We start from the raw sequence: 26762 nt of genomic DNA on the forward strand, positions 1-26762 counted from the left end.
AAAAAACCAAAAAACAAACTATGTTACAGTAACTGAATAGTTTATAAAAGGAAATTAGACCTCAAGGTCCATGTTTTCTTCAAAAGACCCTTCTTCCCCACCTCAACAATATTCTAATATTTGTGAACGTAAATTATTCTATTGTGCTCATTTCATGATGAAATCCCAGCAATATAAACAATTACACACATTCAATTAAGCACATTAATGCAGAACCAACAGGCCAATCTTGTGTTTCTCCTGTCCTCCTGGGATGCTCACCCCAGAGCCGGGTGTGGTGTTAGTGGATGGGAAATAAGATCGAGATAAAGAAATGCCTCCTTTTCTTTCCTCAACATTGTGATTCCTCAAACAAATATGCTCTCTTCACCACAGGAAAAGCAATGGTTACAATAAACATTCTTTAGAAACAGGAGGGCAGAGATCAGATGAAAGCTAAGGCTGCTTCCAACTGACAGACCAAATGGTCATTTGTTTCTCTCCCAACTCTCAGAAAAACAAGGTGGAAATAGCTTAGCCAGGGTGGTGGTGGAGGCTTTCAAGTCTAGGGTTTAAGGAAGAGTCAACAAGTCTGCCTTCACTGAGTTTTTAAATACAATGTGTTAACAGTAGCCAGTCCCACAGAGGAAATCAAGTAGCAAACCTGAAGATGCCTGTTCTGGGATGAGTCTAGACTCTTGTCTCCCTATATTTCATCCATGCTGTGCAAAGCTCTAGCGTCTCTCCACATGTCACATGACCCGAACTCTCAGTCAACACATTATTGGGATTTTATTCAAAAGTTCACAAGACATCACTTAAGAGCTGCTTTTCCCACTGTCCTTTTAGACGACACCATCCACAGTGTCTGTGAGGTTCTCTCTCTTCTCTGTTGGGTCCTCACCTCCCACGGGCACCTTCTGGTCCTCACTGCTGCTCTGTCTGTATCCAGCAAAGCACTCAGCAGTTTGGTACAAGAAGACCTAACTCATCATTCAAAAATGCATGTACAAACAACAAGAACAAAAAAGGTTCAAATATTTACTTTACAATTGTTTTATTCAAAGCGAATGAAAAAACCTAGTATATTTTTCCTTTACAAATGGGGATTAAAAAAAAAGTTTTATCATTAGTTTTGAGGGTACTTATCTTACCTTCAACATAAATGATTTATATATTAAATTTGTTTTCTGATAGCCAAGTACATTTTAATCTTTTTTAGGTAGCTATGAGACGATTTCATGTCCGAGAGCCAATGTCATTTTTCTGAAATTGAGGATAAAAGATTCTTGTGCCCAATGTAGAATACACTTGCTCCAAATGGTAGACAGTCCTTTTGCTCTTGGCCAAGTGTCAGGTTTTGATATCTGGTTGTGTGAAAAGACGTGTTTTGCTTTCTTCAGAGAATAGGAGTCTTAATTCTTTAGATTTATTTTTGTTTCAAAGATCCATCTGAAATGGGTTTGTCACGCTTTAGAGTGTAAACCTTGCGATGACTGGGCCTGTGCAGTCCAGCTTTTAGACGATACTGTCACACAAAAAAGATGATAATCGGCAACCGCACTGTCTTTAGGCCAATGACCTCAGTACGCTCATCTGCGGCCCTTCTGATGAAGAACACAAGACTCTGATTTTATTGAACCAACAAATAAAGAAGTCTATGTACACGACAGTTGGGAGGAAGTGGTCACAAGAATATCACATAAAAATAAATACTTTACACACTTTTCTTCCACGTCTAAAAGTGTTAAAATTCTAACCGGAGAAGATTAGAAGGTAATTAGCCAAATTCAATTATTTATAAAAAATATAAAAACACACAAACCAAATGATGCAAAAAATCTTTTTAATCTAAAAACTCATTGCTCAGGGCTAATTAAGAGCCAAGCCCTGCCAATGCTTATCAGTTTATTTGACCAAAAAGAGCTAGTCAGCATTTTCTTCCAAGTAAGATAGTATATAATAGATTTTGATAAACCTTTCTAAGTGAGGACATGATACTGCAGGCAGTTCAAGGAAAAATAGCATTAACTTTTTCTTTGGTGTAACCAAAAGTTAGCAAATGTTGACATTTCAAGTGATAAGAAATTACCAAATGGAAGTTTAAACTCTGGTGTAAAAAAAAAAAAAAGAAAACAGTTGTAAAAGGAAAGGCTCCACCCACAGTTCTGTAGTGCAAGTTTTAAAGTTTAATTCTGAAAAATAATTTTATTGAATAAGCAGGAACCAAATTCCAGCAGTGTATCACTTATTCCTCTCCCTTACTCTCATCTCCATTACCCTCTCTGCATGGGCCCCTGTCATTCCTGTTCTCCAAGGAGGTCTCAGCTGCTACTCAGGGAGGCAAGGCATTTGAAAATGACCCACATTTCTTCCAACCAGGCTAGGAGTGGTGTCTCCGCTGCACAGCAGCAGACCCTGAGTTACAGCATTGCCATGTCCACACGTCTGTCGTTTTTACAAAAAAGGAAGTACCTGAACCAATTAGTCGCTTAGCCCTTTTCCAACTTTCAGGGGTAACCACAACCCGCTCGCCTGGAAAGCCCATACCCCCATGTGCTCAGAACCAGCAAACCTACCCCCTCTTTCCTAGAAGTAATGGTCCTCTCCCTGGAACTAATTTCCATAAACATGATACTTTTAAAGCAATTACCACCTAGCCCAGAAGGCTCCATTACTCTACCTAGCTTAACAGCTCTCTCCTATTTCTGTACATGCTGGTGGTGGTGGTGGTGGTGGTGTGTGTGTGTGTGTTTAATGTAAAAAGTGTTCTGAATGCACACACACATGCACATCCCTCCACACACACCCAGCATTTAGCAAAAAAAAAAAAAAAAAAATCTTCCCCAGGAAGCACTTTCAGAAGTTAAGCTTCTACTTGCGTTTAAACCACAGGGCAAGTGCCACGTGAGTCCTCAATAGCCCTTCCCCTCCGCGGCGAGGCTGGCGGTGCCCGGGCCCACAGCACAGATGCTGAGCGGGATCACGGGACAAGGCAGGGCAGGGGACCTGTCCGGCTTCCTAGAGCCATGTGCTGCACATCTCCCCACATCACCTGGGAGCTTCTAGCCCCTAACTCTTATCCCCGGCGAGACCGCCTCGCTGTTCTGAAGGGCCCCTGCCCTCTGCGCTGGGCAGCCCCACTGCCGGACCAGGAGCCTGGGCCTCCAGCGGGGCAGCGGGTCCCCCGGCACAGAGCAGGCTGCCCTCATCCACACCACCCCCTGCCAGTCCATCCAGCGAACATCCCCTTGTAGCACCCGGGGCCCGAAGAGCCGTGCTGTCTATGGGCTCCGTGGCTTCCCCTTCGCCCTCCGAGATGACGGTCATGGGGCTGCTCTGGATCCGGTTCCGCACGCTGTACCTGCTGCTGGCGGCAGAAGGCGGCGTTCGACTGCGGCCGTACCTGGGGCCGGAGAAGGACAGACTCCGAGGCATCAAGCCTTCGGTCTTGGCCCACTCCTCCTGCGCCCTCCTGTTCTTGCTCGGGGAGCAGTTTGACGGGCTCTCGGGCGTGTCTGGCGATGGCTCCGACCTTGACCTCTGGAATCTAGGGTCTGTGTTTTTGAGCATCTCTGCTGCTGACATGCGGGCGCTGGTATCCGAGCGGCTCCCCTTTTTCAGCAGCAGAGCTTTGAAGTTGTCACTGCTGGTGCTGCTCTTCCGGACGCTTCTCTGAATGGACCCCACTTGCTTCTGGGAGGCCAGGCTGGGGGCGGCACCAGTAGGTGTCACTGGTGGGGAGGGAGAATGGTTTCGGGAGTGATCATCCTCTGAATCTTTACGGCCAAGGACTTTCCTCTTAGACCTGAGATTTAATAACATTAAGATGAAGGTTAACTCCCGGTGGGCCACTGGATGTGGGCCACACACCACCCTGCTTCTCTTACTGATATTCAGGCCACCATCTATTATTTTCACTATGGAAAGTTCCAAACACCCAGGCAAAAAGAATAGGTCATTGTATTACTATGTGTGTCCATGACCCAGTTATGATAATTATTAACTTATGGTCACTGTGATTTCATTTCCACACTCACTGGATTATTTTGAAATAAATCGCAAACATCATATTAGCTTACTTTGGATAGGATCATTTCCAGTTTTTCATAATTGCCATTTCTTATTTAACTCTTTGACATGAGACTGATATGGGGTGACCTTCCTTTCTTTCTGCTCTTCCATTTCTTGTTTGATGCTGGCACCTGAATGGCCTAGTAGGCAAGCCAACTCCTAGAACATCCCACACACTGAGACAGGCCCCCCACCTCAGATTCTAGGACAACACTAACTTTACATTCTCAGTCATTCTAGAGTTTGACATAAAACCAGTTTTCCTTAGCTCTTACTGGACCATATGTCAACTCCTAGAAATCCAGCTTTCCAGAAAACAGGAATGAACCTTCCACACTAGATCCTATTTCCTGACTGACATCCTCTCACTGATCCAGAGAATGTGAAGAATGGGGTAGAGAGTGAAAGAGGAGGGGCCTTCAGGGAGAGTAAAATTGTCCGGGGATAGTTCTTGTCCTGTCTCTAAGACCCTCCCTGCTCAATGTGTTTTCTGCCGAGAGTGAATTACAGGAAATGAAGCAGATGATCCAAGTGGCCCTTGCTGGTGTCTTCATAACCACCACTCAGTGTGGGATGAATCACTCAGCTAAGTACAGGTTGAGCTTGCTTTAAGAAAACGGTGTATTTTAAAAATATGTGGTTATACCTCTTCTGCTATAAAATCCTAGAACATGCAATGGACAAAGGTTGAAAGAATACTATCTGAAATAGAGAGATTAAGAGTTGAATCTGAGTAACTTTTAACTATGTAATCCTGGACCAGTAATTCATCTATTTATAAGTTTTTCGTACTTGTAAAATGCGGGTGATGATACCAGCCTCACAGGTTTGTGAGGATTCAGTGAGATAAAGGATCTCTGGAGTCATATAGACCTGGCTTTACCCACTGTGAAAGCTTCCTTGCTTTGTGACCTGGGGCAAGTTTCTGATCCTGTTTCCTATCTGGAAAAGGGGGAATAACAGTAGATAGCTCATAGCTTATCAGTCGCGATAAATGCAGTTACAGCCTTAAAGTGTCAGGCATAGAGTAGGTGCCTAACAAACCTTTCAGTGTCATTTAGGGAAATGTAATTCTCCCTTCCTGCTATCAGCTCAGGCTTCAGTGATGTTTTCACATGTCCTGCATGGCCAGGCATAGGGGAGGATAGGCCTGTGATGGCTGCCCTGGGCTAGGGGCTTCCAGGATCCTCTCTGTGCTTCTGGCCAACAAGAAGCTACCAAAATGAAAGATCAGAAGTGGTAAAAATCCAATTAAGAGGCTGAATGGGGTGACCAGAGGTGACTTCATGCCAGCTCCTTTGGGATGGCACTAACTGGCCTATGAAACTTAGGTTCCATGGTCCTCTCCACGGTCAACAAGAGCAGTACTTTAAAGTAAGTTACTGACCCACTGACAAAACCCATGGAAACAATAACATCCCAGGATTTCAGAACTCGAAAACAATTAGATGGATTGGTCCAGCCAGAAAAAGTAATCAATGTCCAGAGGGTGAAGTCACACAGCTTAATACAAGAAGTAGAATTTGATGGACTATCTTTCCACAAAGAGCACGTGACCTCACAATTTATTCTGGTTTCTTCCCAAAGACATCTCTGCTCATCTGATTCTTGCAGGTATTGGTTTTAGGATAATTTTTTTGTTGGGCTTTTAAATGGAGAGGGTGTTCTGAGATCCATATAATAAGCCATAGCTATGTTTGATTAAATCTACAATTAAAGGCCTTTTAATTGTAGATTCAGAATGAAGAGAAGATGGGAATTTATAAAAGTATCATTGTTTCTTAAGAGCAACTGCCCCCGAAAATGACAATTAAATCTAAATATAGGAATTCTTGGCATATTATGTATGCTATGTATGTATGTGTGTATATATACATACATACACACACACACACACACACAGTGTGTGTATTTCTAAGGAAGATGGCTATTTAAAACATGCTTAAACAGTTAACACTGGCTTAAAAACTAATTACTTCAATAAATATAAAAACTTCACACTTCAAGTGGTGGTGTTCTACATTTTCCATCTGGCTTTAAATCTGAAGTGAATTAATTTGCATTACAAAATTTGAAAGCTGTGTTTCAATTTAAATATTCTTTATTTTAAATTATTAGCTTAGCTACTGAAGGATATAAAATAAAGCCCTAAAACTCAAAGACTTTAGATGGCTTCCTATTATGTGTGCTAACATATTATCTATCTATCTACTAAAAATTAGCCTGTACCCTTGCTTTCACTCTGCACACCACACCCTGTTCGGTCTTTCCTTCTATCATGTGTACACGGAACACCACAGACTGGCCACCTTCTGCATCTGCAGTGGATGTAACTCCCCAGTAGGAGAAACCACAATTGTTTTTAGTGCCTTAAGAGGGTTGCCAAAATAAAATGTAGAAGATATTTTTCACATATTTTTAGGAAAAGTATGTAGTAATTTGGTCCCACAACAGTTGGGTTTGTCCCTGAGACTAAGTATTTAGTACACAGAGCAACCAGCAACACATCCTCTCAGTGGATGCTATTTTAAACATATATATGTCTGCATATTTGGCAACCCAGTGCATCCCATACCAAATGGAAGATGTCAGGCCTTGGAAGAATTTCCTAACAGTTAAATTCCAATTGGTTCCATTTAATTCAGAAAACATTCATGGGGAGCTTATTAGATGTCCAGCATGCTTCTGGTTAGAAACATCTGTGTAAATCTCTACAAATGTCATTGAAGTTGGTTTCAAAGGATGTGGAATTTTTCATTTCCCCTGTTTGCAGGAATAATTTGATAACTAGCTACTTTTTAAAATTTCTAATGACAAGAGACCAGTCAGACAATGTGACAGAGGCAGTGTTTAGGGTCTATCAGGACATTATACCAACACTGGAACCAAAAGTAAAGAACACAATTCTTGATTCATCAGCTTGGCTGTTTGGCCCCTCACCCCCATGCCCCGGGCCAAGTTAGATGTTCACACCGTGCACGAGGACTCTTAGGTAGGGACGGCACATCCTATGCTTTCCACCTCGTGTGATCACAGCCACTTCAGTTAGAGTCCACGAACCGGGAAAACACTCCTGACACAGGTTACTCACACAGAGAATCAAATGATTTTACAGATGTTTAGTTTCAGGAGGAAGAAAGGGGACCTTGGTTCAGAGAGATATAAGGCCTTGGCAGCACAGGGGCATTCATAAGTGTTATCTGAAAATACTGTGGTAAAGAATTCTAGGAGAAAGCAAAGGTTTTATACAGCATGCACCAGTTTAAAGTACTTACACAAATACAATCTTATTAATTTTTATGATGACACTGTTGTGAGAGAATTCAACTGCTTATAGCCAGAAAAATTAGGCAACAAATAAAACTATAGTGCTAAACCACTCTTTAAGGTGATCGCATGTAAAAAGCACAACAGTTCAGGCAGTTACTCTGAAAAATTTACTCCATATTTTTTAAAAACCCAATAATTTCTGATGCCAGCAGATGGCACCAGCAGTATACAATAATAAATTTAAATTCCTTTTGCTCCTGCTTAAAAAAGATGTATTCTTTTATTGAAACATTTCAGTAGCCAAAGAAGTTACACTATAAAAATCTAGTTTTTCTGTAAAATGAAAATAATAAAAGCAATAAAACAAACCACTTAGGAAAGAAGTCCTGTAGAGCTAGTCTGTGCATGTTAAGTCCACAGAACACAGCATCCCTCATCCTAGACCGGATCACTGGCTACTCTAACCCAACTCTTGTAAACATTCGGTCAAATATAGTGACAGTGCATTTCTTGCTAGCAAGAGGAAAGCCAACCAAATATCATCACACTGACACTCTGTCCCCCACATCTTCATAAAAATCAGTGGAACAAAGTAAAACAGAAATTGGAGTTAAGGGAAATAAAAATATAGAAACAAACTAAAAAATCAACAGTCAAGTTAATGAAGTCCAGTTAGGTGAGAGTAAGAACCTCAAGAAAGAAAAACACACTGAGAACCGATTTGGTAAAGGGGACTTATAAAGTAGATTCAAAAGAGGAAGGAGTTTTGGATACCTGTGAATAGCTGCAAAAAGGTCTTCTGTGGTCCTGGGTCTACTGGGGGTCATCACCTCATCACCCCCGTCGTCCTTAAGGAAGTCACAGGTCTCTGAAGAAGAAGTGGCTGTCTCAGCCTCCGGCACCCCAGCTATGGAGAAGCAAGCAGGCAGACACAAGATGCATGAATGACTTGAATTTCAGTCTTTAGCCAAGCTCCCAAATATGCTTCTCTGCCATTCCTGACAACGTGAGAATCCCAGGGAGAGGCAGCAGGGTCTGTTGTCTGATTTATCACAAAGATGGGGAAATGACACAAGCATGACAGTCAAAGCTCAGGCTTTTCTGTTAAAAGTCTAGATAAAACGGAATCTCTCTCTTAAATTTTGCTGTAACATTTATTTGCCGCTCTCTGGGGGGGATTACTCAGTTATTTAATACTCAATCTGCTGCCCACCACCCCACCCCTTCTATTTTCTGCCCTTCTATGAGCTCTACCCTTAGATCTGGATATTAAAAAAAAAAAATCATAGAAATGCCAAGTTGGTAACCTAAGCGCGAGGCGGCACAGGGAGCCCATATGCAGCCGGCTAGAACCTGAGCATGCACCAGCCCTACTCGCCTCAGCTGCGAACGGTCCAGGGGAATAAGAGAAAATCGGACTCACGCCCTGGGTCCTGCGGAGGCAGGCAGCGCTCCACACCGTTCCTGGTACCCGGCTCCTCCGCAGGGGCTGGCACCATGGGGACATTGGCTTCCACTCTGCCCGGGGACTCGGATCCTGCAGCTCCTCCCACAAGAACCACCGAGCAGCCAGAGTCGGTGTCATCGGAACCAGCCCCTGCTGCACCCCTCTCTCGTGCCTCTCCGCTCGTGGGGCTGGGAGACGCCACGCTCACGTTCTCTGCGGGCTCCGCCGTGAAATCCCTCTGCGGAGGTGACACCACGAGGAACAGTTTGGGCTTCTTGGAAATGGGGGGCGGCTTCCTGCTGGGCGACGGGCCGAGGGGCGGGGTGGCACCCGCTCCGGCCTCCGCCTCCCCGGCCGGGCTGTGGCTCCGGAGGCCATGCTCGGCTGCACTGTCCTGGTGACCCTGAGTCGAGCTCTTGGCAGGAGTCGGGAGCGAGCTCGTCGCGGAGGCAGGCTGGCTTTCACTCTCCATTTCATGTATGCTATTTCGGGATTTCAGGAAAGCAGATGGCTTTAAATGATACTGGGAAACAACCGGAGTTCGTTTTTCCTGAGATGCGTGTTCCTGTAAGGGGGCTACCTCGGTTCCTGAGTTCTTCTTCACCGGCCTCAACTGCACCATTTGCAACGCTTCGGTGGTGATCAGGGGCATGGGGAGTCTGCTGCCCTCCTCCTTGATGGAAGGCTGTCTGCAGGCCTCCCGGGAGGGCTCTGGCTGGCCAGGTTTCTTCAAAGAAGGCCTGGCATCTTTCATCAATTTGGGGTCAAGCGGTGGGGCAGGCGGGGGCACTGAGGGGGTTAAGGCAGGTGGCGGAGGTGGCAGGGAGTCAGATGAATCCAGAAAAGGGGCGCTCAGTGCTGTAGGGGGCGGAGGAAAGCAGGCGTCGGTGGGGGCACAGAAGGGAGTGAGCACTTCTGGTGGCGGAGGGGGGAAGAGGGGAGAGCGAGGCAGAGGTGAGCCCTCGGAGAAATCTGCCAGAGGTGGCGGGGGAGGGAGGAAAGGAGACTTGTCAGCGGGACAAGGGGCTGGAGGAGAGGTGTGAGGAGCAGCCGCGTGCGGAGACACCAGCGCTGAATCCAGCTTCTTCACCGTCCCGCTTCCTTCAGTGGAAGTATTCGAGGAAAGAGACGTGGAGGAGGAGGAGACGGATACTGAAGATACAAGAGACGACTTCCTTTCTGGCACCTTGGGTTTGGGCTTTCCCTTCCCATTGGCTGGTGACATTGATTTTAAGAACACAGGCACAGGGGTGAGAGCGGTGGGCGTGTTCGACTGACTGGAATACCCACTGGATGGAGAAGTGACTCTGTGCGACTTCTCCGGTGATGTGATCTTTGGTTTGACGGCGCCACCGGGCACTGGGGGTACTGCAGCCCGGGACCCCTCCAGGAGATGGCGGCCCGGCCCACTTCCAGGTGATGCTGCGCTGCCGGCCGGACCGGCCCTGCCTGCGTTCCCCTGATCTTCCTGCACTCCCGTGTAGTCAATGTAGTAACCCCACGGGTCTGTGTACTCGGACTTGACGCTGCTCGTGTCGCTCTGTGCCGGCGTGAGCCCGCACACGGAGTAGACGTTGGGGGCCGTGGCGGAGGTTAGGCTGCTGCCGGCGCTCACAGTGCTCTGGCTGCGGGAGCGAGGCAGCCACGGTTCTTCGAAATCACTGCAGGGGCTCTGGGAGGGCGAGCTGCCACCCTTGCCCGGGAGGTTCAGCTGCAGCGAGTGCTGGAGAGAGGCGATCAGGCTCTCGTTCAGCACCTGCCCGTTCGACTGGACGTTCTTCTTGGGAACCCTGCGCAGAGAGTCCGTCCGAGAGGGTGGCAGGGGAGGCTTCTTGGCTTTCTTCAAAGAAATGCTTCGCGCGAGGGATTTGTCTTGGCAATTGGACCGGTCCCCTTGGTGTCTCTGAGCTCTTCCATCAAAAACATTGACCACGCTGTGCCTGGGGTTCCCAAAGCCATCATTACTATTGCACAGATCCCCAGGTCTGTGTCCAGAGTCCGGGTGCAGAGTAGGGGAGTAGCCATCGTGGTCCTCTGAATACACAGACCTGGTATCATCCTTGTTAGAGGTCTGGTCCAAACTGCAGCTGCTCGTGTTGCTTACAGGAGTGGAGTAACCAGGAGCTGCCAAATGTGGCTTCAGTGGGGATGCCCGCCCACTACCTGAGCCACCATATTCCCAGGGCTCCACGCTACCACCCTGGCCCCGGCTGCCTGAATAACTGGACTCACTCTTGTTGTCCACATCCTGGGGGTGGGCTGGGATGCTAAGGTTATTTCTACAGTTATAGGCCATGGCCTGGGACCCATTCTCCCGATTTGCTGGTGTATTTAGAGAGACTTCGGAGTCACAGAGGGACAGCAGTGTGGTTGCACTGGACGAATGATGACCATCTTTCTGCCTGGAGAGGAGGTGGTCTCTGGATCTGACCTTTGAGTATGAAGATGAGCTGGTAATTTTACTGTCCAGCTGCCCTGAGCTCTGAGCAGTGTGAATCACAATGATCTCTGAAGAGGAGGAGAGCGTGGCATTTGGGATGATGCTGGTGGAGTAGCTCGTGTGAGGAGACACCACACACGCAGGGCTGGTTACATTTTCACCCTCGAAGTGCCTCAGCTCCTGAGATTTGGGCCTCAACAGTGTTCCCATCCTCGGGGCAGCTCCTAGATGCCCAAAGTCTTCATCTACTTGTGGGTGACCCTGCTGGTAGGGGAAAGCGCCACCCAGGTCTTCCGCAGGGCCCAGGGCGCCCAGCCGTGGCTCCAGGGCCTGAACATTTGCCCTTGCTCCAGACCGGGGAAGACTGTGAAAACCAGCGTCGCTGTTGAGGCGGGAAGGGAACACGACCCCGGCAGAGTCACTCAGCACTGACATGTTCCCAGAGGAGCCTGAGAAGTGACTCATCTGAGCAGCAATGCCTTGCCCCTTCTGGGCTCTGATTCTTCTCATTGAAGGTGGTACAACCTTCACTTCCTCAGTCTGACAGCTGGAATCCCTGGTTTCTGAGCGCTGTCCCATAGATCGATAGCTGTCGAGCCTTCCGAGTGTAGAGTAGTGGTCTGGGGTGTATGCTGAGTGACCACCAACATCATCTTGGCCAGTGGCTCCCGAAGCTGGAGAGAAAGCATAAAGAAGCTCATTACCTAAAAATAAAAATCAATATCTGCGTGCATCACCTTGATCTCTCACCCTCTTCTGATTCTGTGATGTTGTACTTAAAAGAAAAAAAAAATTTTTTTCTATTTGGCCTAGTTTTTTTTCCCCTATAAGCACCTAGGTGACAGTTTAAGTAGTTACTGATGGCCCCCCCAGATGAAGACCTGTATTATAAATTTCACATACTTCTTTTCATATATACCTCATAGCCTCCTATAAATTAAGTGCTGCATATGGAATTCTCAGGTACTCCCTTCAAGAACAAAGCTGAGGGTTCCTTGGAAGGTTTCCTTTTTACATAATCTCTTTTTGGTAAAGGTAAGACTCTCACCCATCCAGTGACTGTACAGAGCATCCATCTAGCAGTGACAGTCTTTCTCAAAGACAGATGAATGTGGCAGCTCAACAAAAGGGCTACAGAGGTATCATTTAGGAGGGATATCGGTATAAAACAGCGTTAATTACATTAATTTTTATGTCAGAAGGAAGTCCTAAGAAAAAGAAAAAAATGATTTACAGGCCCATCTGTGTTTCAAACATTTCATTATCCATCTTAAGCCATTATCATCTGTCTGTTAGTGACATTCAAAATTCAGTAGCAATCTGTTGTGTTCTGGGGAGGGAAAAAGCAGCAGGAACCGATCCAGTGAACATTTCCTCCAATTAGGATTATTCATTTCTTGGAGCTTTACAACCAAACAGAAAGAATAGTATGTTTAAAAGAAGAAGAAGAGGAAGAAGCAGCAGCAACAGCAGCACGAGGCAGGGTTTACAGAAAAGAGAGGGAGGGAAATGGATGAAAAAAATCCTTACACGTAGGTAAAGATCTCAAGCTACCTAGGAAAGAAGAGAAGCTTAAAATAAAATCATGAAGCCAAGAACTTACTCAAAGTGTATAGAGGAAAAAAAAATCCATGCATAGCAATCATTAGGACCAATTAAATCTTGAAAAATAGTAGTGAAACCATAATTCTTTCTAGGTTGTTATTATCCAACAAGGGCCCACAAGCATCACTGTTCACCGTAAGGACACTGGTGATGATGGGATTCCCAAGATCTCCCTCCCTACCCCACTTATACTAGCCTTCATATTTGGACAGCATAGCCCATCCAAACAGCAAAGCACCAGGCTAAAATGGCGGCAGTGGTCTTGAATCAACTGCACAGGAGAAGCCACCCAGCAATGAAGGTTCCCAGGCGTAAGGCTATTTCCTTCACTGTGATGATGGAGAATCATTTTTGTGCTCGTATCTTTGGCAAAGAAAATCTATTCCCCCCACCCACCCTCTGCCAAGTACACCTACTGCACACTTGCACTACACGTGTGCATGTGACGCTCTCCCTCAGGAAAAGGGGAAGTGGGCAAAAGGGTGGGAACAGAAGAAAGATCCACTTTAAGCAAAGAAAAACAAAAGGTGCAAATATTTGCAGTCTAGTATTTTAGAGTGTGTGCAATGCTAAGTCGCTTCAGTCATGTCCGACTCTTCATGACCCTATGGACTGTAGCCTGCCAGGCTCCTCTCTCCATGGGATTCTCCAGGCAAGAATACTGGAGGGGGCTGCTATGCCCTCTTCCAGGGGATCTTCCCAACCCAGGGATCGAACCCAGTTCTCTTACATCTCCTGCAATGGCAAGGGGCTTCTTTCCCACGAGCACCACCTGGGAAGTCCTTTTAGAAGGTGGAGGGTTGACTTGGAGGACTGGATCAGTTTGCACCAGTTCAATCCAAACATTCAGCACACCTTATTTCATTCTGATATGGATTTTCAGATCTTTTTCTTTCAAATTTGTATTAGCTTTTACATGAGGTCAGTGGTAGATTTTTAAATGTGTTTAAAGGTCATAAACAAAATCCTGATTCTTTCAGGTAACAATGTTGCATGTGAATTCTATGCTTCTGAAAATGGGACTATAGCCATTTCTTCACCACTTACAGTTCAAAACAATTTTTAAATCAAATGTTTTTCTAAAGACCTCTAAAATATATATACAAAACAACTCATATATTATTTATTATAGGGACCACTGAAATTCTATTCCTGAAACAGATACTTCAATATTTTAACAGTACAAAAAGTGTGACATTATTACAGGACACAGATGAATACTATCTTAAGTAGCAAAAATTACAAAAATAGAACTACAAATATAGTCCACTCAGCTGCTGCTAAAAATCTTGATGAGATTTACCTGATTTTAATTTAAATAAATATGAAAGCTTAAATTATTTAAAATAATTACACATTTTTTTAACTTATAATACTATAAGATCTATCCAACTTGTAAAAAGACACATGTAATAAAAATAATGATAGAAATCTACAAGCTAGTTTCAAGGCTTAATGTATGAATTTTTAAAAAAGTCTTGACAGGCCTAAAGTAATGCTCTCGGTATCAACCAACAAAAATTATTCAGAAGGAGATTCCTTTAAATAAGTCCTTTTCTGCTTGGAGAGTAACATACTGGGATAAGTTCCAGGAAAACACAGACTATTCAGTAGCCAAACATAATTATATATGAACAAAATAATCTTCCGTTCAGTTCAGTCCAGTTCAGTTGCTCAGTTGTGTCCGACTCTTTGCAACTCCATGAATTGCAGCACGCCAGGCCTCCCTGTCCATCACCAACTCCCGGAGTTCACTCAGACTCACATCCATTGAGTCGGTGATGCCATCCAGCCATCTCATCCTCTATCATCCCCTTCTCCTCCTGCCCCCAATCCCTCCAAGCATCAGAGTCTTTTCCAATGAGTCAACTCTTTGCATGAGGTGGCCAAAGTATTGGAGTTTCAGCTTTAGCATCATTCCTTCCAAAGAACACCAAGGACTGATCTGCTTTATAGAATAGACTGGTTGGATCTCCTTGCAGTCCAAGGGACTCTCAAGAATCTTCTCCAACACCATAGTTCAAAAGCATCAATTCTTCAGCGCTCAGCCTTCTTCACAGTTCAACTCTCACATCCACACATGACCACTGGAAAAACCATACCCTTGACTAGACGGACCTTTGTTGGCAAAGTAATGTCTCTGCTTTTCAATATGCTATCTAGGTTGGTCATAACTTTCCTTCCAAGGAGTAAGCATCTTTTAATTTCATGGCTGCAATCACCATCTGCAGTGATTTTGGACCACCAAAAAATAAAGTCTGACACTGTTTCCAGTGTTTCCCCATTTATTTCCCATGAAGTGATGGGACCAGATGCCATGAACTTCGTTTTCTGAATGTTGAGCTTTAAGCCAACTTTTCCACTCTCCACTTTCACTTTCATCAACAGGCTTTTTAGTTCCTCTTCACTTTCTGCCATAAGGGTGGTGTCATCTGCATATCTGAGGTTATTGATATTTCTTATCTGTTTCTAAAAGATGGAATCTCATAACAGGTTGCTCAAATACAATTCCATATATGTTTAAGATGAGAGTAAAGAAAAAGACACTTTGTCCTTTTGTTTAAATGGAAGGCAACAAATCACATACCATAAACATGCTTTAAAGAGAAAATATCATACCTTGATTTTAAAACTTTATATGCTGACCAATCTCAAGAGTCCACCACAGATTTTTAAGTAGAAGCTGCATACAGTTAAGCACTATTAATTCTAATACTAGGAGCACCTCTGGTTAGATTTTAAAAGTGAAAGTCCCAGCAATTTAGGCAGTGTTTTGTGGACAGGCTGTATCTTTTCCAGTGAATGTCTTTTTTTCAGATAATCATATCCTTTTAAAGTCTAATTTGACTCAGTCATTCTTCCCCATGCTTTATATCTAAGGAAGACTAATTCTTAAGAAGTGTCTACTTTTGATAATAATTAGTAAGATAGCACAAAGCTCTCAAATCAGAGGCCTTATAAGTACAAAATATTAGGAGAAAGGGCAAAGTCAACCCTTGCCCAAATGAATGAAGCAAAGGAAAGGTACAATCCAATTTTTTTTTTGCTAAATGTAGGAAGATCCCCTGGAGAAGGGAAAGACTACTCACTCCAGTATTCTAGCCTAGAGAACTCCATAGACTGCATAGTCCATGGGGCCACAGAGAGTCGGACACAACTGAGCAACTTTCACTTCACTTCACTTCACTGTATTCAAATATTCCTTTCCCTTACTCTACCACTAGTCCTTCCAACTGGCCTATCTATAAAACTAGAGGGGTTGTCTAATTGTCTTAAAAAAAAACAAAAAAAACCCAGCTCTAACTTAGATACAGCTGTCTCAGCTGACCTCCAGCCCTGATCCAGGTCATGTCATCAACTGTGCAATGACACCAAAAGTTTCTCATGTGACAACGCTCACCACACAGGTGATGTGCGGGAAGCTTTTTTTGCTTCAGTATTAGTGGTGTTCCTGTTATGGGCAAAAGAGAAATGAATGAGGGCCTCAGAGACTCTATCACCAGTTTTAAAAATATTAAAATTACAGAAGGTGTGATTTACCTATCTGATCAGCTACTTCCAGTAAGGTCAAAGAGGCAAATGAGTTACTGGCTCCATACTGATTGGCTGAGTTAAAAATAAAAAGTGTTAAAAGTTCATAACTTTGAGGCTCTAGAAATCAGATAGACAGATAGATAGATAGACAATTCATATTGAATATTTACGTGTATGTCTATCTTTATCTGGGCCAAACTATTCTTATACTCTGGGCACAAAGCCATCCAAAACCTACTCATTTTGACTGGAAAGTCAGTTAAAATGTAGCCTACCCAGAAACATCAACCTTGTTATCTTACAAAGAGCTGTCTGTAAAGTTACTTTTTTAGGTTAAGGCATCTCCTAAAACAGCAGTCAAATATAAATGTTACCTGAGTACTGTAAGAATTAGCCCATTAATATCTGCTAGACATACCAGTATACATTATTTTTTCTCAAATTAGTTGCCTGTCACCTAAAAGAGAAAGAAAAACGGTATAAAAGAATGGGATACAGGAGGCCTGGGCCACTAAAGGAGGTGATGTGAGGGCATGAACCAGAGGCAGCCTTCGTAAATCCTGTGGGTGCAATCTGGCCTCTGTTCATGATAAAACCCCCGTGTTATGAGGGAAGATGAGCACCCACTGTCATCTGGGCCACTGAAGCCACCTAGTCAGGTGAAAAGCATCACTGTTCATCCCTCTGTAGTTGCAGCCTGGAAGGCAGAGAACACATACTGTAGAATTGGATGGCAGTAAAGAGAGAAAATGCCAGGTAAACAAGAATAAGCCTTCCCTCCCTAAGACAAGGCATGTATGTGGGCCAGGGTGTCAGGAAAAAAGCACATAGGAATGATGTCTGTGACACCCAGAAGCTGAAACTACCTCGACGTGCTATAACATATACTACCATTGCTAGGATAAACTCATTTTGCCTAAAACATTGATAGGAAAGTTCAGAAGTAATGATTTGGAGTTTTTAGAGTATAGCCCTCAATAGAAAATAAAAGTAAAAATATCAGTTCAGTTCAGTTGCTCAATTGTGTCTGACTCTTTGCAACCCCATGGAATGTAGCACGTCAGGCATCCCTGTCCATCATCAACTCCCAGAGTTTACTCAAACTCACGTCCATTGAGTGGGTGATGCCATTCTAACCATCTCATCCTCTTTTGTCCCCTTCTCCTCCTGTCTTCAATCTTTCCCAGCATCCGGGTCTTTTCAATGAGTCAGTTCTTTGCATCAGGTGACAAAGTATTGGAATTTCAGCTTTAGCATCAGTCCTTCCAATGAATATTCAGGACTGATCTTCTTTAGTATGGACTGGTTGGATTTCCTTGCAGTCCAAGAGACTTTCAAGAATCTTCTCAAACAGTACAGTTTAAAAGCATCAACTCTTGGGTGCTCAGCTTTCTTTATGATCCAATTGTCACATCCATACATGACTACTGGAGAAGGCAATGGCAACCCACTTCAGTACTCTTGCCTGGAAAATGCCATGGGCAGAGGAGCCTGGTGGGCTGCAATCCATGGGGTTGCGAAGAGTCGGACACGACTGAGCAACTTCACTTTCACTTTTCACTTTCATGCATTGTAGAAGGAAGTGGCAACCCACTCCAGTGTTCTTGCCTGGAGAATCCCAGGGAGAGGGGAGCCTGGTGGGCTGCCGCCTATGGGGTTGCACAGAGTCCGACACGACTGAAGTGACTTAGCAGCATACATGACTACATGGGAAAACCATAGCTTTGACTTGACAGACTTTTGTCGGCAAAGTAATATCTCTGCTTTTTAATATGCTGTCTAGGTTGGTCATAACTTTTCTTCCAAGGAGGAAGTGTCTTTTAATTTCATGGCTGCAGCCACCATCTGCAGTGATTTTGGAGCCCCCCAAAATAAAGTCTGTCACTGTTTCCACTGTTTCCCCATCTATTTGCCATGAAGTGATGGGACTAGATTCTATGATCTTAGTTTTCTGCATGTTGAATAATTATAAGCAAAGAAGTCCACAGGTTGACCAAAGAGAAAAAGGCAAGATTCAAGATAGGTAGTGTTAAGTTGGTACAATAAGTACAATAGCAGCTAATACGTATATATTAATAGTAGTGTGTGTGTGTGCACACTCAGTTGTGTCCAACTCTTTGCGACCCCATTACATTGTAGCCCACCAGGCTCCTCTGTCCATGGAGTTTTCCAGGCAAGAATACAGGAATGGTTTGCCATTTCTTGCTCCAGGGGATATTCCTGACTCAGGGGTTGAACGCTCATCTCCTACACTGGCAGGCAGATACCAGGTACCACGTGCTCTGCCTGTATAAATTCATTAACTCCTCAAACAGCCCTAAGAATTAGGTTCTATTAACATCAGCAACCACACTTTTTTTGAGTGAAAAAGTAGACTCAGAGAGGTGAAATAACCAGCTTGAGGCTGCCCAGCAAGTAAGCGGCAGAGACAGGATTCAAACTGAAGCAGCCTGGTACTGAAGTCCCTGCTGCCTCAGCAGACATTCCTGTTGGACCATGAAAAAACAGGTGAGGCAATGTATACAGAAAGAAAAGAAAACGTTATCCAAAGCATATATAAAGATAAGCAGGAACAAGATGGGTGAGTGAATAATGAAGTGAACCATCTTCTGCACCAGTCAAAAGGAACTTTTGGTTTCTGTTTTTCAACCACATGTTGAGAAATACCAAATCAAAAAGCTACGAATTTGTTTCACCAGAAGTACCAGTAAGGCATTATCCAACACAAATGACTATTTTCAGTTTTACTGGTATTTACTAATGATGTTGGATGAAAAAATGCCACCAATATTGTCAGTATAACTAATGAAGTCCATACGCACAATCTGAAGTCCTAGAATAAGTTTTTGGTTTCATGCAAACTTAAGCTCTAAATTGAAAGTGAATTTTACCGTGGGCATGCCCACTGTTGAAGATACACAGAGATGATGACATAACTGTTTAATTGCTATCATCCCAGTCAATAGTTTTCATATAGCTCCTCTTCTTACCTTGTCATCAAAATTCAACAAATCACCTGCACGGGATGTTAAGATTTGTACCCAGTGCCTCGTTCAGGAAAGAAGCTGACCCTTTGGGGTACCAAAAGGCTATCAGAATGTATTGATTTCACAAAGACCACCGATAAGGTTAGGGTAGTAATGGTGAGTAGCAATGATGGGCAACAGAATACAGTTCTGATGAGCCATACCTAGCTCCTTCTGTATGCTGTCAGGGACTCCTGTAATAGTCTTTCTCCTTTTGACTTTCTTCGGTCGTCTTACCAGAGTGTCTGTGTAAATTAGAGACCGCCGAAGGCTGGCCTGGCGATCGAAATTCTCCCCTAATGCAGAGTAGTAGAACAAGCAAAGCAATGTTATTTTCAAGCAAGCCGACACCATGCACTTTCTTCCAGAAGCTTGTTGTAAAATGATAAGAAGGTATTAATAATGATGTTAGCCAGTCATACAATGATGAATGGATGCTGAAGGGCAAAAAAGGGAGGAAAGCACATTAGCATCATAAGGCTGTTTTCCAATTTCCGGGTGTATGTCCATTCAAAGAAAGCACCTTGAGCTCATTTGCAAATGCAAACTGGTGAATAACACTTCGGAAGAGTGATTTTGTGTTATTTAAAAAATGGGTTATTTTGGAAGTATTTCACAAAAGTCTTCGGTCACCAAAATCACGCTTCACATCAGCTGGAGATGAATTTATTTGCTTCATCTGGTCCTCACCAGAGACCAAAGTATTGTCTTGTCTGATGTGATGAAACAAATAACTTAATCAGGAATTCCTAGGTGACAACTTTTCTTCAGTCAAGGAGGCTCTTAATTTGAATAGACTGGTAATTGCTACGGTGTGAGACACAATGATAATGAAAAAGCCTTATAATGATAAAGTACTTTTATCACAATGAGACCCAGTAGCTCTGCGGTTTGTTAAAGCTAAACTGCTTCTCGCTGTTTCTTAATCACTTTTCAAAAGTTGATCTAAATTCATTACAGGTATGTTGAAATCAAACCCAGAATGCCACATCAAAGTTTTTTCTTTCTAGTGTGTAAGTTGTGTGATTATCACACCATGGAATAGCCTAAAATAGTAACATATCAACTACTGTTTGGTCTGCTTTAAATTACTTGACATTTGAAGAGAAGTTTTATAGCATTGACCTTATTAAATAGTTCTTCTCCTCAAAAAGAGATTTAAAAAATACATATGTACACATACAAAATATATACTTCCATATTATAAGAAAAGTTTAAAAATTATTCACTCTTTTTAACAACACCGACGCACATTCAAAAGTGGGTATGCTGTGAACAATGTATCTTCTATTTTAATAGGAATACATTGTGAACAGAACCAATATGGTTCTAATCAAAATAGAGAATAAAAGATCGGAATGGTCAAAACACATTTCACCTACAAAGCAACAAACTTAGATGAAGGCTTGTAAATTTGAAAATGCTCTCAACTTTGTTCCTAACGGAGAAAAAACAGAAATGATTTCGAGAAAACCCTGAAACACCAGAAGGCACCATCACTGTGATAAATGCATTACTACGTACAATAGCAAATACGGCCTATAAGAGGCCAGTCAGGACTTCACTGGTTTATTTGTTTTCTGTGGCAGAGGAAAAACATGTTCTTGGCTCAAATCATTAAGAATGGACAAAATATCAACAGACAGTTGCATTTAGTCTCCAGGTTTGCTTCCTACACAAAAAAACAAAGATGAACCACCCAAGCTCCAAGGAAATGAAAAAACAAACTGCGAGGATGAACGTCTAAGACATACACCACCCACTGGTGCCAAACGCTCCGTCCTTCATTGTGACCTAAAAGGACTCCAGCCTTCATCGTGACCTAAAAGGACTGTCTCCTCTACTGGGCTAAACATTTCTGAAGGGCGGGGACACGATCATGCACCCTGGGATTGCCTGTGGCATTCAGCTCGATGCCTGACACAAAGTAGTTATTCAGTAAATGTCTACTGAATTGAGAGGGATTTAATTATTTCTTTTCATTGAAAAATGGCAGTAGTCCGTCAGGGTTACTACTTAGAAATCAATTTAGCTAGCTCAAACATCAGTCCAAAGGCAATTTGTAAGAACTGCTTCAGCATGTTTACTCACTCTATTTATCTTTCAGGTGTAAGAGCTGCTATCCCACATGGCAGATTAAGCAACATACTCATATGCACATTTTATTTTAAACATTTTTCTTCTCTTCAACTCTTAGAACAGGATGAGTTCCCCCACAGGACACAGGCCTGTGACTAAAGGGAGAAAATCAATTTTCAAGCCAGCAGCTCATTGTACTAATGTCTTCTTCCTCTCTGCCTGGCAAGCATCTCTCTGCATTTGAAATAATATATTTATTGGCATTCTTTCCTCTGCTGAACTGAAAACCAAATAGAAGGTCAATGTTCACCCAAATAAATGAGCAGTGACAACGCCCTACAGGAAGCTACATTTTATCTTCTAGTGCTTTGGAAATGTATCATTTAAAGAGCCAGGAGTTGTATAATCTATGTCAATTCAACCACTAAAAGTAAACACATTTAATGCTTCTTTATACCAGAATATCAGAAAAACTACTTCTTTATGAAATGTATGTGTGTATAGTAAACACACAGATCCAGAAAATGGATCAATAAATATGTCATTAGGCATCTGCCTTCTACATTTCTGAAAATGTTAATCACTCAAAAGTAAACTGCATTTTGTCCTAACTTGTATTGCTCATTTCTTTATTGTCATTCACCTCTCCTGTGTGGCATTTTCAAGGCCTCCTTTTAAACTTTATGTAATTCATATCCACTTACTCATCAGACAGGAGAGAATAAAGTTCAGAGGCTGACACTGTCTGCTGTTGTGCCAATGTATTTCACTGTAAATTATTCTTTATTCCTGAAAATCTATTCTGCTTGAAATTTCCTAATTTCACGATAATGCATTTTATCTGAATTCCATTAAGGATTGTTACATTTCATAGCACAATCTTACAATATTAATTCTGAGGCTTTTAATCAATCAAATAATGTAATGCATTTTCTCACAGAAAATACACAGCCATATAAACATTACACTTTGTTCTGAAATACAACTATATATAAAAATACTTTTAAAAGTATGATTTGGTGAATGTGAATCATACTTAGAAAAATCAATGCTATTTGCAAAGAGAATGGAATAAAAGGCCATGCTATTCCTGCAAGGCTTAAGGACAGTAAATGTGGGGAAACGTCCATGGAATTTAAAATAATTCACGTACTAATTAAATTTCTCTGGAATTCAAAACAGAGTTTTAAATGTAATTTTTAAACATCTTGTAAGGTTTAAAAAAATTCGTCAATAACTATCACCAATGCCAGGGAAAAAAACTTTCTAACAATAGTCGAGAGCAGTAGCCTCAGAAACATAGCAAAGGTATGATGAGTTTTCATCCTAATTTTTTATGAAAACTTATCCTTATTGATCACCTGATTTTTTTAGGTTCTGGCCTTATAAGCCAGATTTTGTATGAGCTGATTATCAGTATGACTACTGGTAATGTTTTCTCTTGAATACAGTCTAATGTCTGAAGCTACCAACTCTTAACATGTCTATTTTGCATTTTGTACTCTCCCCAGATCAATGATCTATCTTCTCTGCAGGATATGGAAGTGACAGGGGAGGAAAATTTTGATACTTATTAACAGTTCTCTATGTTTGTGAAATACTGTCTTTGAGCTTTACATACCTTGTCACCTTAATTATCACAGATGATTAAAACCTGAATATAATATTCTGCAAGAACTTGAATTTCACATTTGGCAATTAATATTCATATGCCAGTCTAACATGTTCTAAATTTTTTATATTTAGAAGGAATGGATTTTTATTTGATGATTATAGAATTCAAATTATAGAAATGAAGATATAATTTTACTATCCTGTTAGATTTTTTAAAATGTATATTTCATGTTTTTATTTCAAGTAATTTCCCCCTTTTTCTACTTGAGGAAACAAGAAGGTAAGAAAATCATTCAGAAATATTAAATGTGTTCTTTTTCACTTTTATAAATGAGTTAAAACAGCCTTTTAGAAAGTAAACCTAATTTTTTCTCACCCAAGATCACATTTAGAAGATATTTCCATATAGCCAAAATATTTTAAAAAGGCAATTCAATTAAAAGAATTGAATTGTGTGTAAAAATGCCACCCTTTAGCTGAATGGCTGGACCACTGAATTCTCTGACATCAACCTTTGGTGATACAGTCTACAAATCTAAAAGGAACAGATATTTGACATGCACACACATATACATTTTAGTATTCCCTTCATTCAACAAAGAGCAGGAAGTCAGACCACAGCTATCTACCTCTGTTGTATGAATGACATGCTAAGAGCATATACCAAACAAAGAGCCATAGTCATTCTTCCAGAATATTTGCAACCTGTCCACAGAGCAAAGCATACCAGTTATGTTAATAGGAACCACGTCAGCCTGGACTGTTTGGGCTTGCTGCCGCATCTTCTCTTCCGGTGTTGGCAAGGGAAGTGACTTGGTCCAGTTGGTTTGAGTATGAAGGTCAGAGCAGTCACTTGACGTTGGCGTCTTAGGTCTCCTGGTGGAAGTAAGTCTTTCCTCTTCTGATGAAGAGACAGAACACTGCAGGGGAAAAATTGAGAGGAAGCCATAGTGTGTAATTGCTGGCAGAAACATTTAAAAATACATTTTAAAAAAATTAAACTGATTTGAAGCAAGCCAAAAGAAAAAAAAAATTGGTCACATTTCGGAACAAGAAGCAATGGTTCACAAGGGAACCGCTCATCATCTTGCATGTAACTCATAATATACATGATTTGCTAAGGCCTTAGTCTCTAAGCCATGAGGACTGGAAAAAGGTTTTGCTGACCCACAAAATTTTTTAAGTTCTTCCTGTTTCTTTCTATATTTACTGTGATCAGAAAGCTTATGGATTTAGTTTAACATTAAAAGCTCAGAGAAACATCATGGGTTTGGCCATCAGTCTCTATTTTTATTAAAATTTCTTTTTGCTCCAAGTAATTTCTAGCTTCAATCTCAATTCCTTTAGGCTCTGATCTCAAGTTTGAAAATGATAGAGCTATTGTTGTTCAACTATCCATGCTCTTTGGAAATCATTTACATAGAAAAAGAAAAATCAACTGTGAAATTGTTAAATTATCAAAAGCTGACTGAAGCTCTGTTTGGAGCCTATCATAGCCCCATGAGGAAATTTCTAGCAGTGTCTGTTTTGATACACATTAACATCCTAAGACTGGACATGAAACAACAGACTGGTTCCAAATAGGAAAAGGAGTACAATATACAATATACAAGGCTGTATACTGTCACCCTGCTTATTTAACTTATACGCAGAGTACATCATGAGAAACCCTGGGCTGGAAGAAGCACAACCTGGAATTAAGATTATTGGGAGAAATATCAATAACCTCAGATATGCAGATGACACCACCCTTATGGCAGAAAGCGAAGAGGAACTAAAAAGCCTGTTGATGAAAGTGAAATAGGAGGGTGAAAAAGTTGGCTTAAAGCTCAACATTCAGAAAATGAAGATCATGGAATCTGGTCCCATTACTTCATGGGAAATAGATGGGGAAATAGTGGAAACAGTGTCAGACTTTATTTTTGGGGGCTCCAAAATCACTGCAGATGGTGACTGCAGCCATGAAATTAAAAGACGCTTGCTCCTTGGAAGGAAAGTTATGACCAACTTAGACAGTATATTGAAAAGCAGAGACATTACTTTGCCAACAAAGGTCCGTCTAGTCAAGGGTATGGTTTTTCCAGTGGTCATGTATGGATGTGAGAGTTGGACTGTGAAGAAAGCTGAGCACTGAAGAATTGATGCTTTTGAACTGTGGTGTTGGAGAAGACTCTTGAGAGTCCCTTGGACTGCAAGGAGATCCAACCAGTCCATTCTAAAGGAGATCAGTCATGGGTGTTCATTGGAAGGACTGATGTTGAAGCTGAAACTCCAATACTTTGGCCACCTCATGCGAAGAGTTGACTCATTGGAAAAGATCCTGATTTGGGGAGGGATTGGGGGCAGGAGGAGAAGGGACAACAGAGGATGAGATGGCTGGATGACATCACCGACTCAATGGACATGAGTTTGAGTGAATTCCAGGAGTTGGTGATGGACAGGGAGGCCTGGCGTGCTGCGATTCATGGGGTCGCAAAGAGTCGGACACGATTGAACGACTGAACTGAACTGAATATCCTAACTGGGGAACCCTTTTCAATATCTTTCTTTCCTCACATCTTAAAAAGTGTAAGCAAGAAAGTTGTTTTGGCAAGCATTTCATGATGAACTTCACCGTGGCTTCAGCAGCTAGTTCTGTGACAAACGCCAAGAACTGAAAAAAATTGCCACAGGCTCATGCGTGCTAAGTTGCTTCAGTCGTGTCTGACTCTGTGACCCTAGGGGCTGTAGCCTGCCAGGCTCATCTGTCCATGGGGATTTTTTCAGGCAAGAATACTGGAATGGGTTGTCATGCCCTCCTCCAGGGGATCTCCTCAACCCAGGGACCAAACCTGCTTCTCTTATGTCTCCTGCATCGGAAGGCGGGTTCTTTACCAATAGGGCCACCCGGGAAGCCTACCACAGACTCAGGAACAACAACAAAAAAGGGTAAATGACTTTTGTTGAGAAATGGCAGTTTATAATCATAATAAACGCCTAAGAACTGCTCTTCAAGTTGAAAGCATTTAAACTACCACCTAAGGCATTAAGACAAATTTTACTTAAAAATGAATGAATGAATGAACAAATAAACATTCCCAAGGGAATACCTGTAAAACTAGCAGCCAAGTCAATTCAATACTCTCAACCACACTCCCCAAAGGGGCAATTGCTATCCTGACTTCTAACATTCAGCTTCATTTGCCTGTTTTTGGATTTTCTCTAAGGGAAATCATATTGTATATTCTCTTTTGTGACTTACTTCTGTCATTTAACACAGTATTTGTGAATATTTATCCATCTTTCAAAAGCATGTCTTGATACCTTTCTGGATCTAATGTAAGTTTCTAAGAAGACATTAGTAAGACATCTATAGAAATACATTAGTTAGATATCCTGAACAGAAGAACACTGCTCTGTTTACTGCTATTGAATTAGCCTTCCTGAAAAAAATCTGTGTTTATTCTACAACTAATAGCACTCCACATATCTGAAAAAGACTACTCTGCTGCTGCTGCTAAGTTGCTTCAATCGTGTCTGACTCTGTGCGACCCCACAGACGGCAGCCAACCAGGCTCCCCCATCCCTGGGATTCTCCAGGCAAGAACACTGGAGTGGGTTGTCATTTCCTTCTCCAATGCATGAAAGTGAAAAGTGAAAGTGAAGTCGCTCAGTCGTGTCCGACTCTTCACGACCCCATGGACTGTGGCCCACC

The 26762-nt window shown here is 42.4% G+C and overlaps 1 protein-coding gene across 8 annotated transcripts in view; it reads right to left on the reverse strand.

Annotated features, from left to right (window-relative positions):
- Nucleotides 1-1019: 1019 nt before the first annotated feature.
- NHSL1 (NHS like 1) overlaps nucleotides 1020-26762 on the reverse strand; it is a 231511-nt gene continuing 205768 nt past the window's right edge. For 5 of the 8 annotated variants that reach the window (XM_086318065.1, XM_086318057.1, XM_086318064.1 and 2 more), the window contains exons 4-8: nucleotides 23796-23988; nucleotides 19540-19671; nucleotides 8747-11884; nucleotides 8098-8230; nucleotides 1020-3787 (exon numbers count right to left, since the gene is read on the reverse strand). In XM_086318065.1, the coding sequence (XP_086174191.1) occupies nucleotides 3052-3787; nucleotides 8098-8230; nucleotides 8747-11884; nucleotides 19540-19671; nucleotides 23796-23850 (4194 nt within the window). In that variant the 5' untranslated portion in view covers nucleotides 23851-23988 and the 3' untranslated portion in view covers nucleotides 1020-3051. The remainder of the gene's footprint in view (nucleotides 3788-8097; nucleotides 8231-8746; nucleotides 11885-19539; nucleotides 19672-23795; nucleotides 23989-26762) is intronic. The other 3 variants (XM_086318059.1, XM_086318063.1, XM_086318062.1) reach the window with 1 other exon arrangement.

The sequence above is a fragment of the Bos grunniens genome, chromosome 9 (assembly GCF_055505025.1).
Source record: "Bos grunniens cultivar Pamir isolate PY7600 chromosome 9, Bosgru_T2T1.0, whole genome shotgun sequence".
Taxonomy (NCBI): domain Eukaryota; kingdom Metazoa; phylum Chordata; class Mammalia; order Artiodactyla; family Bovidae; genus Bos; species Bos grunniens.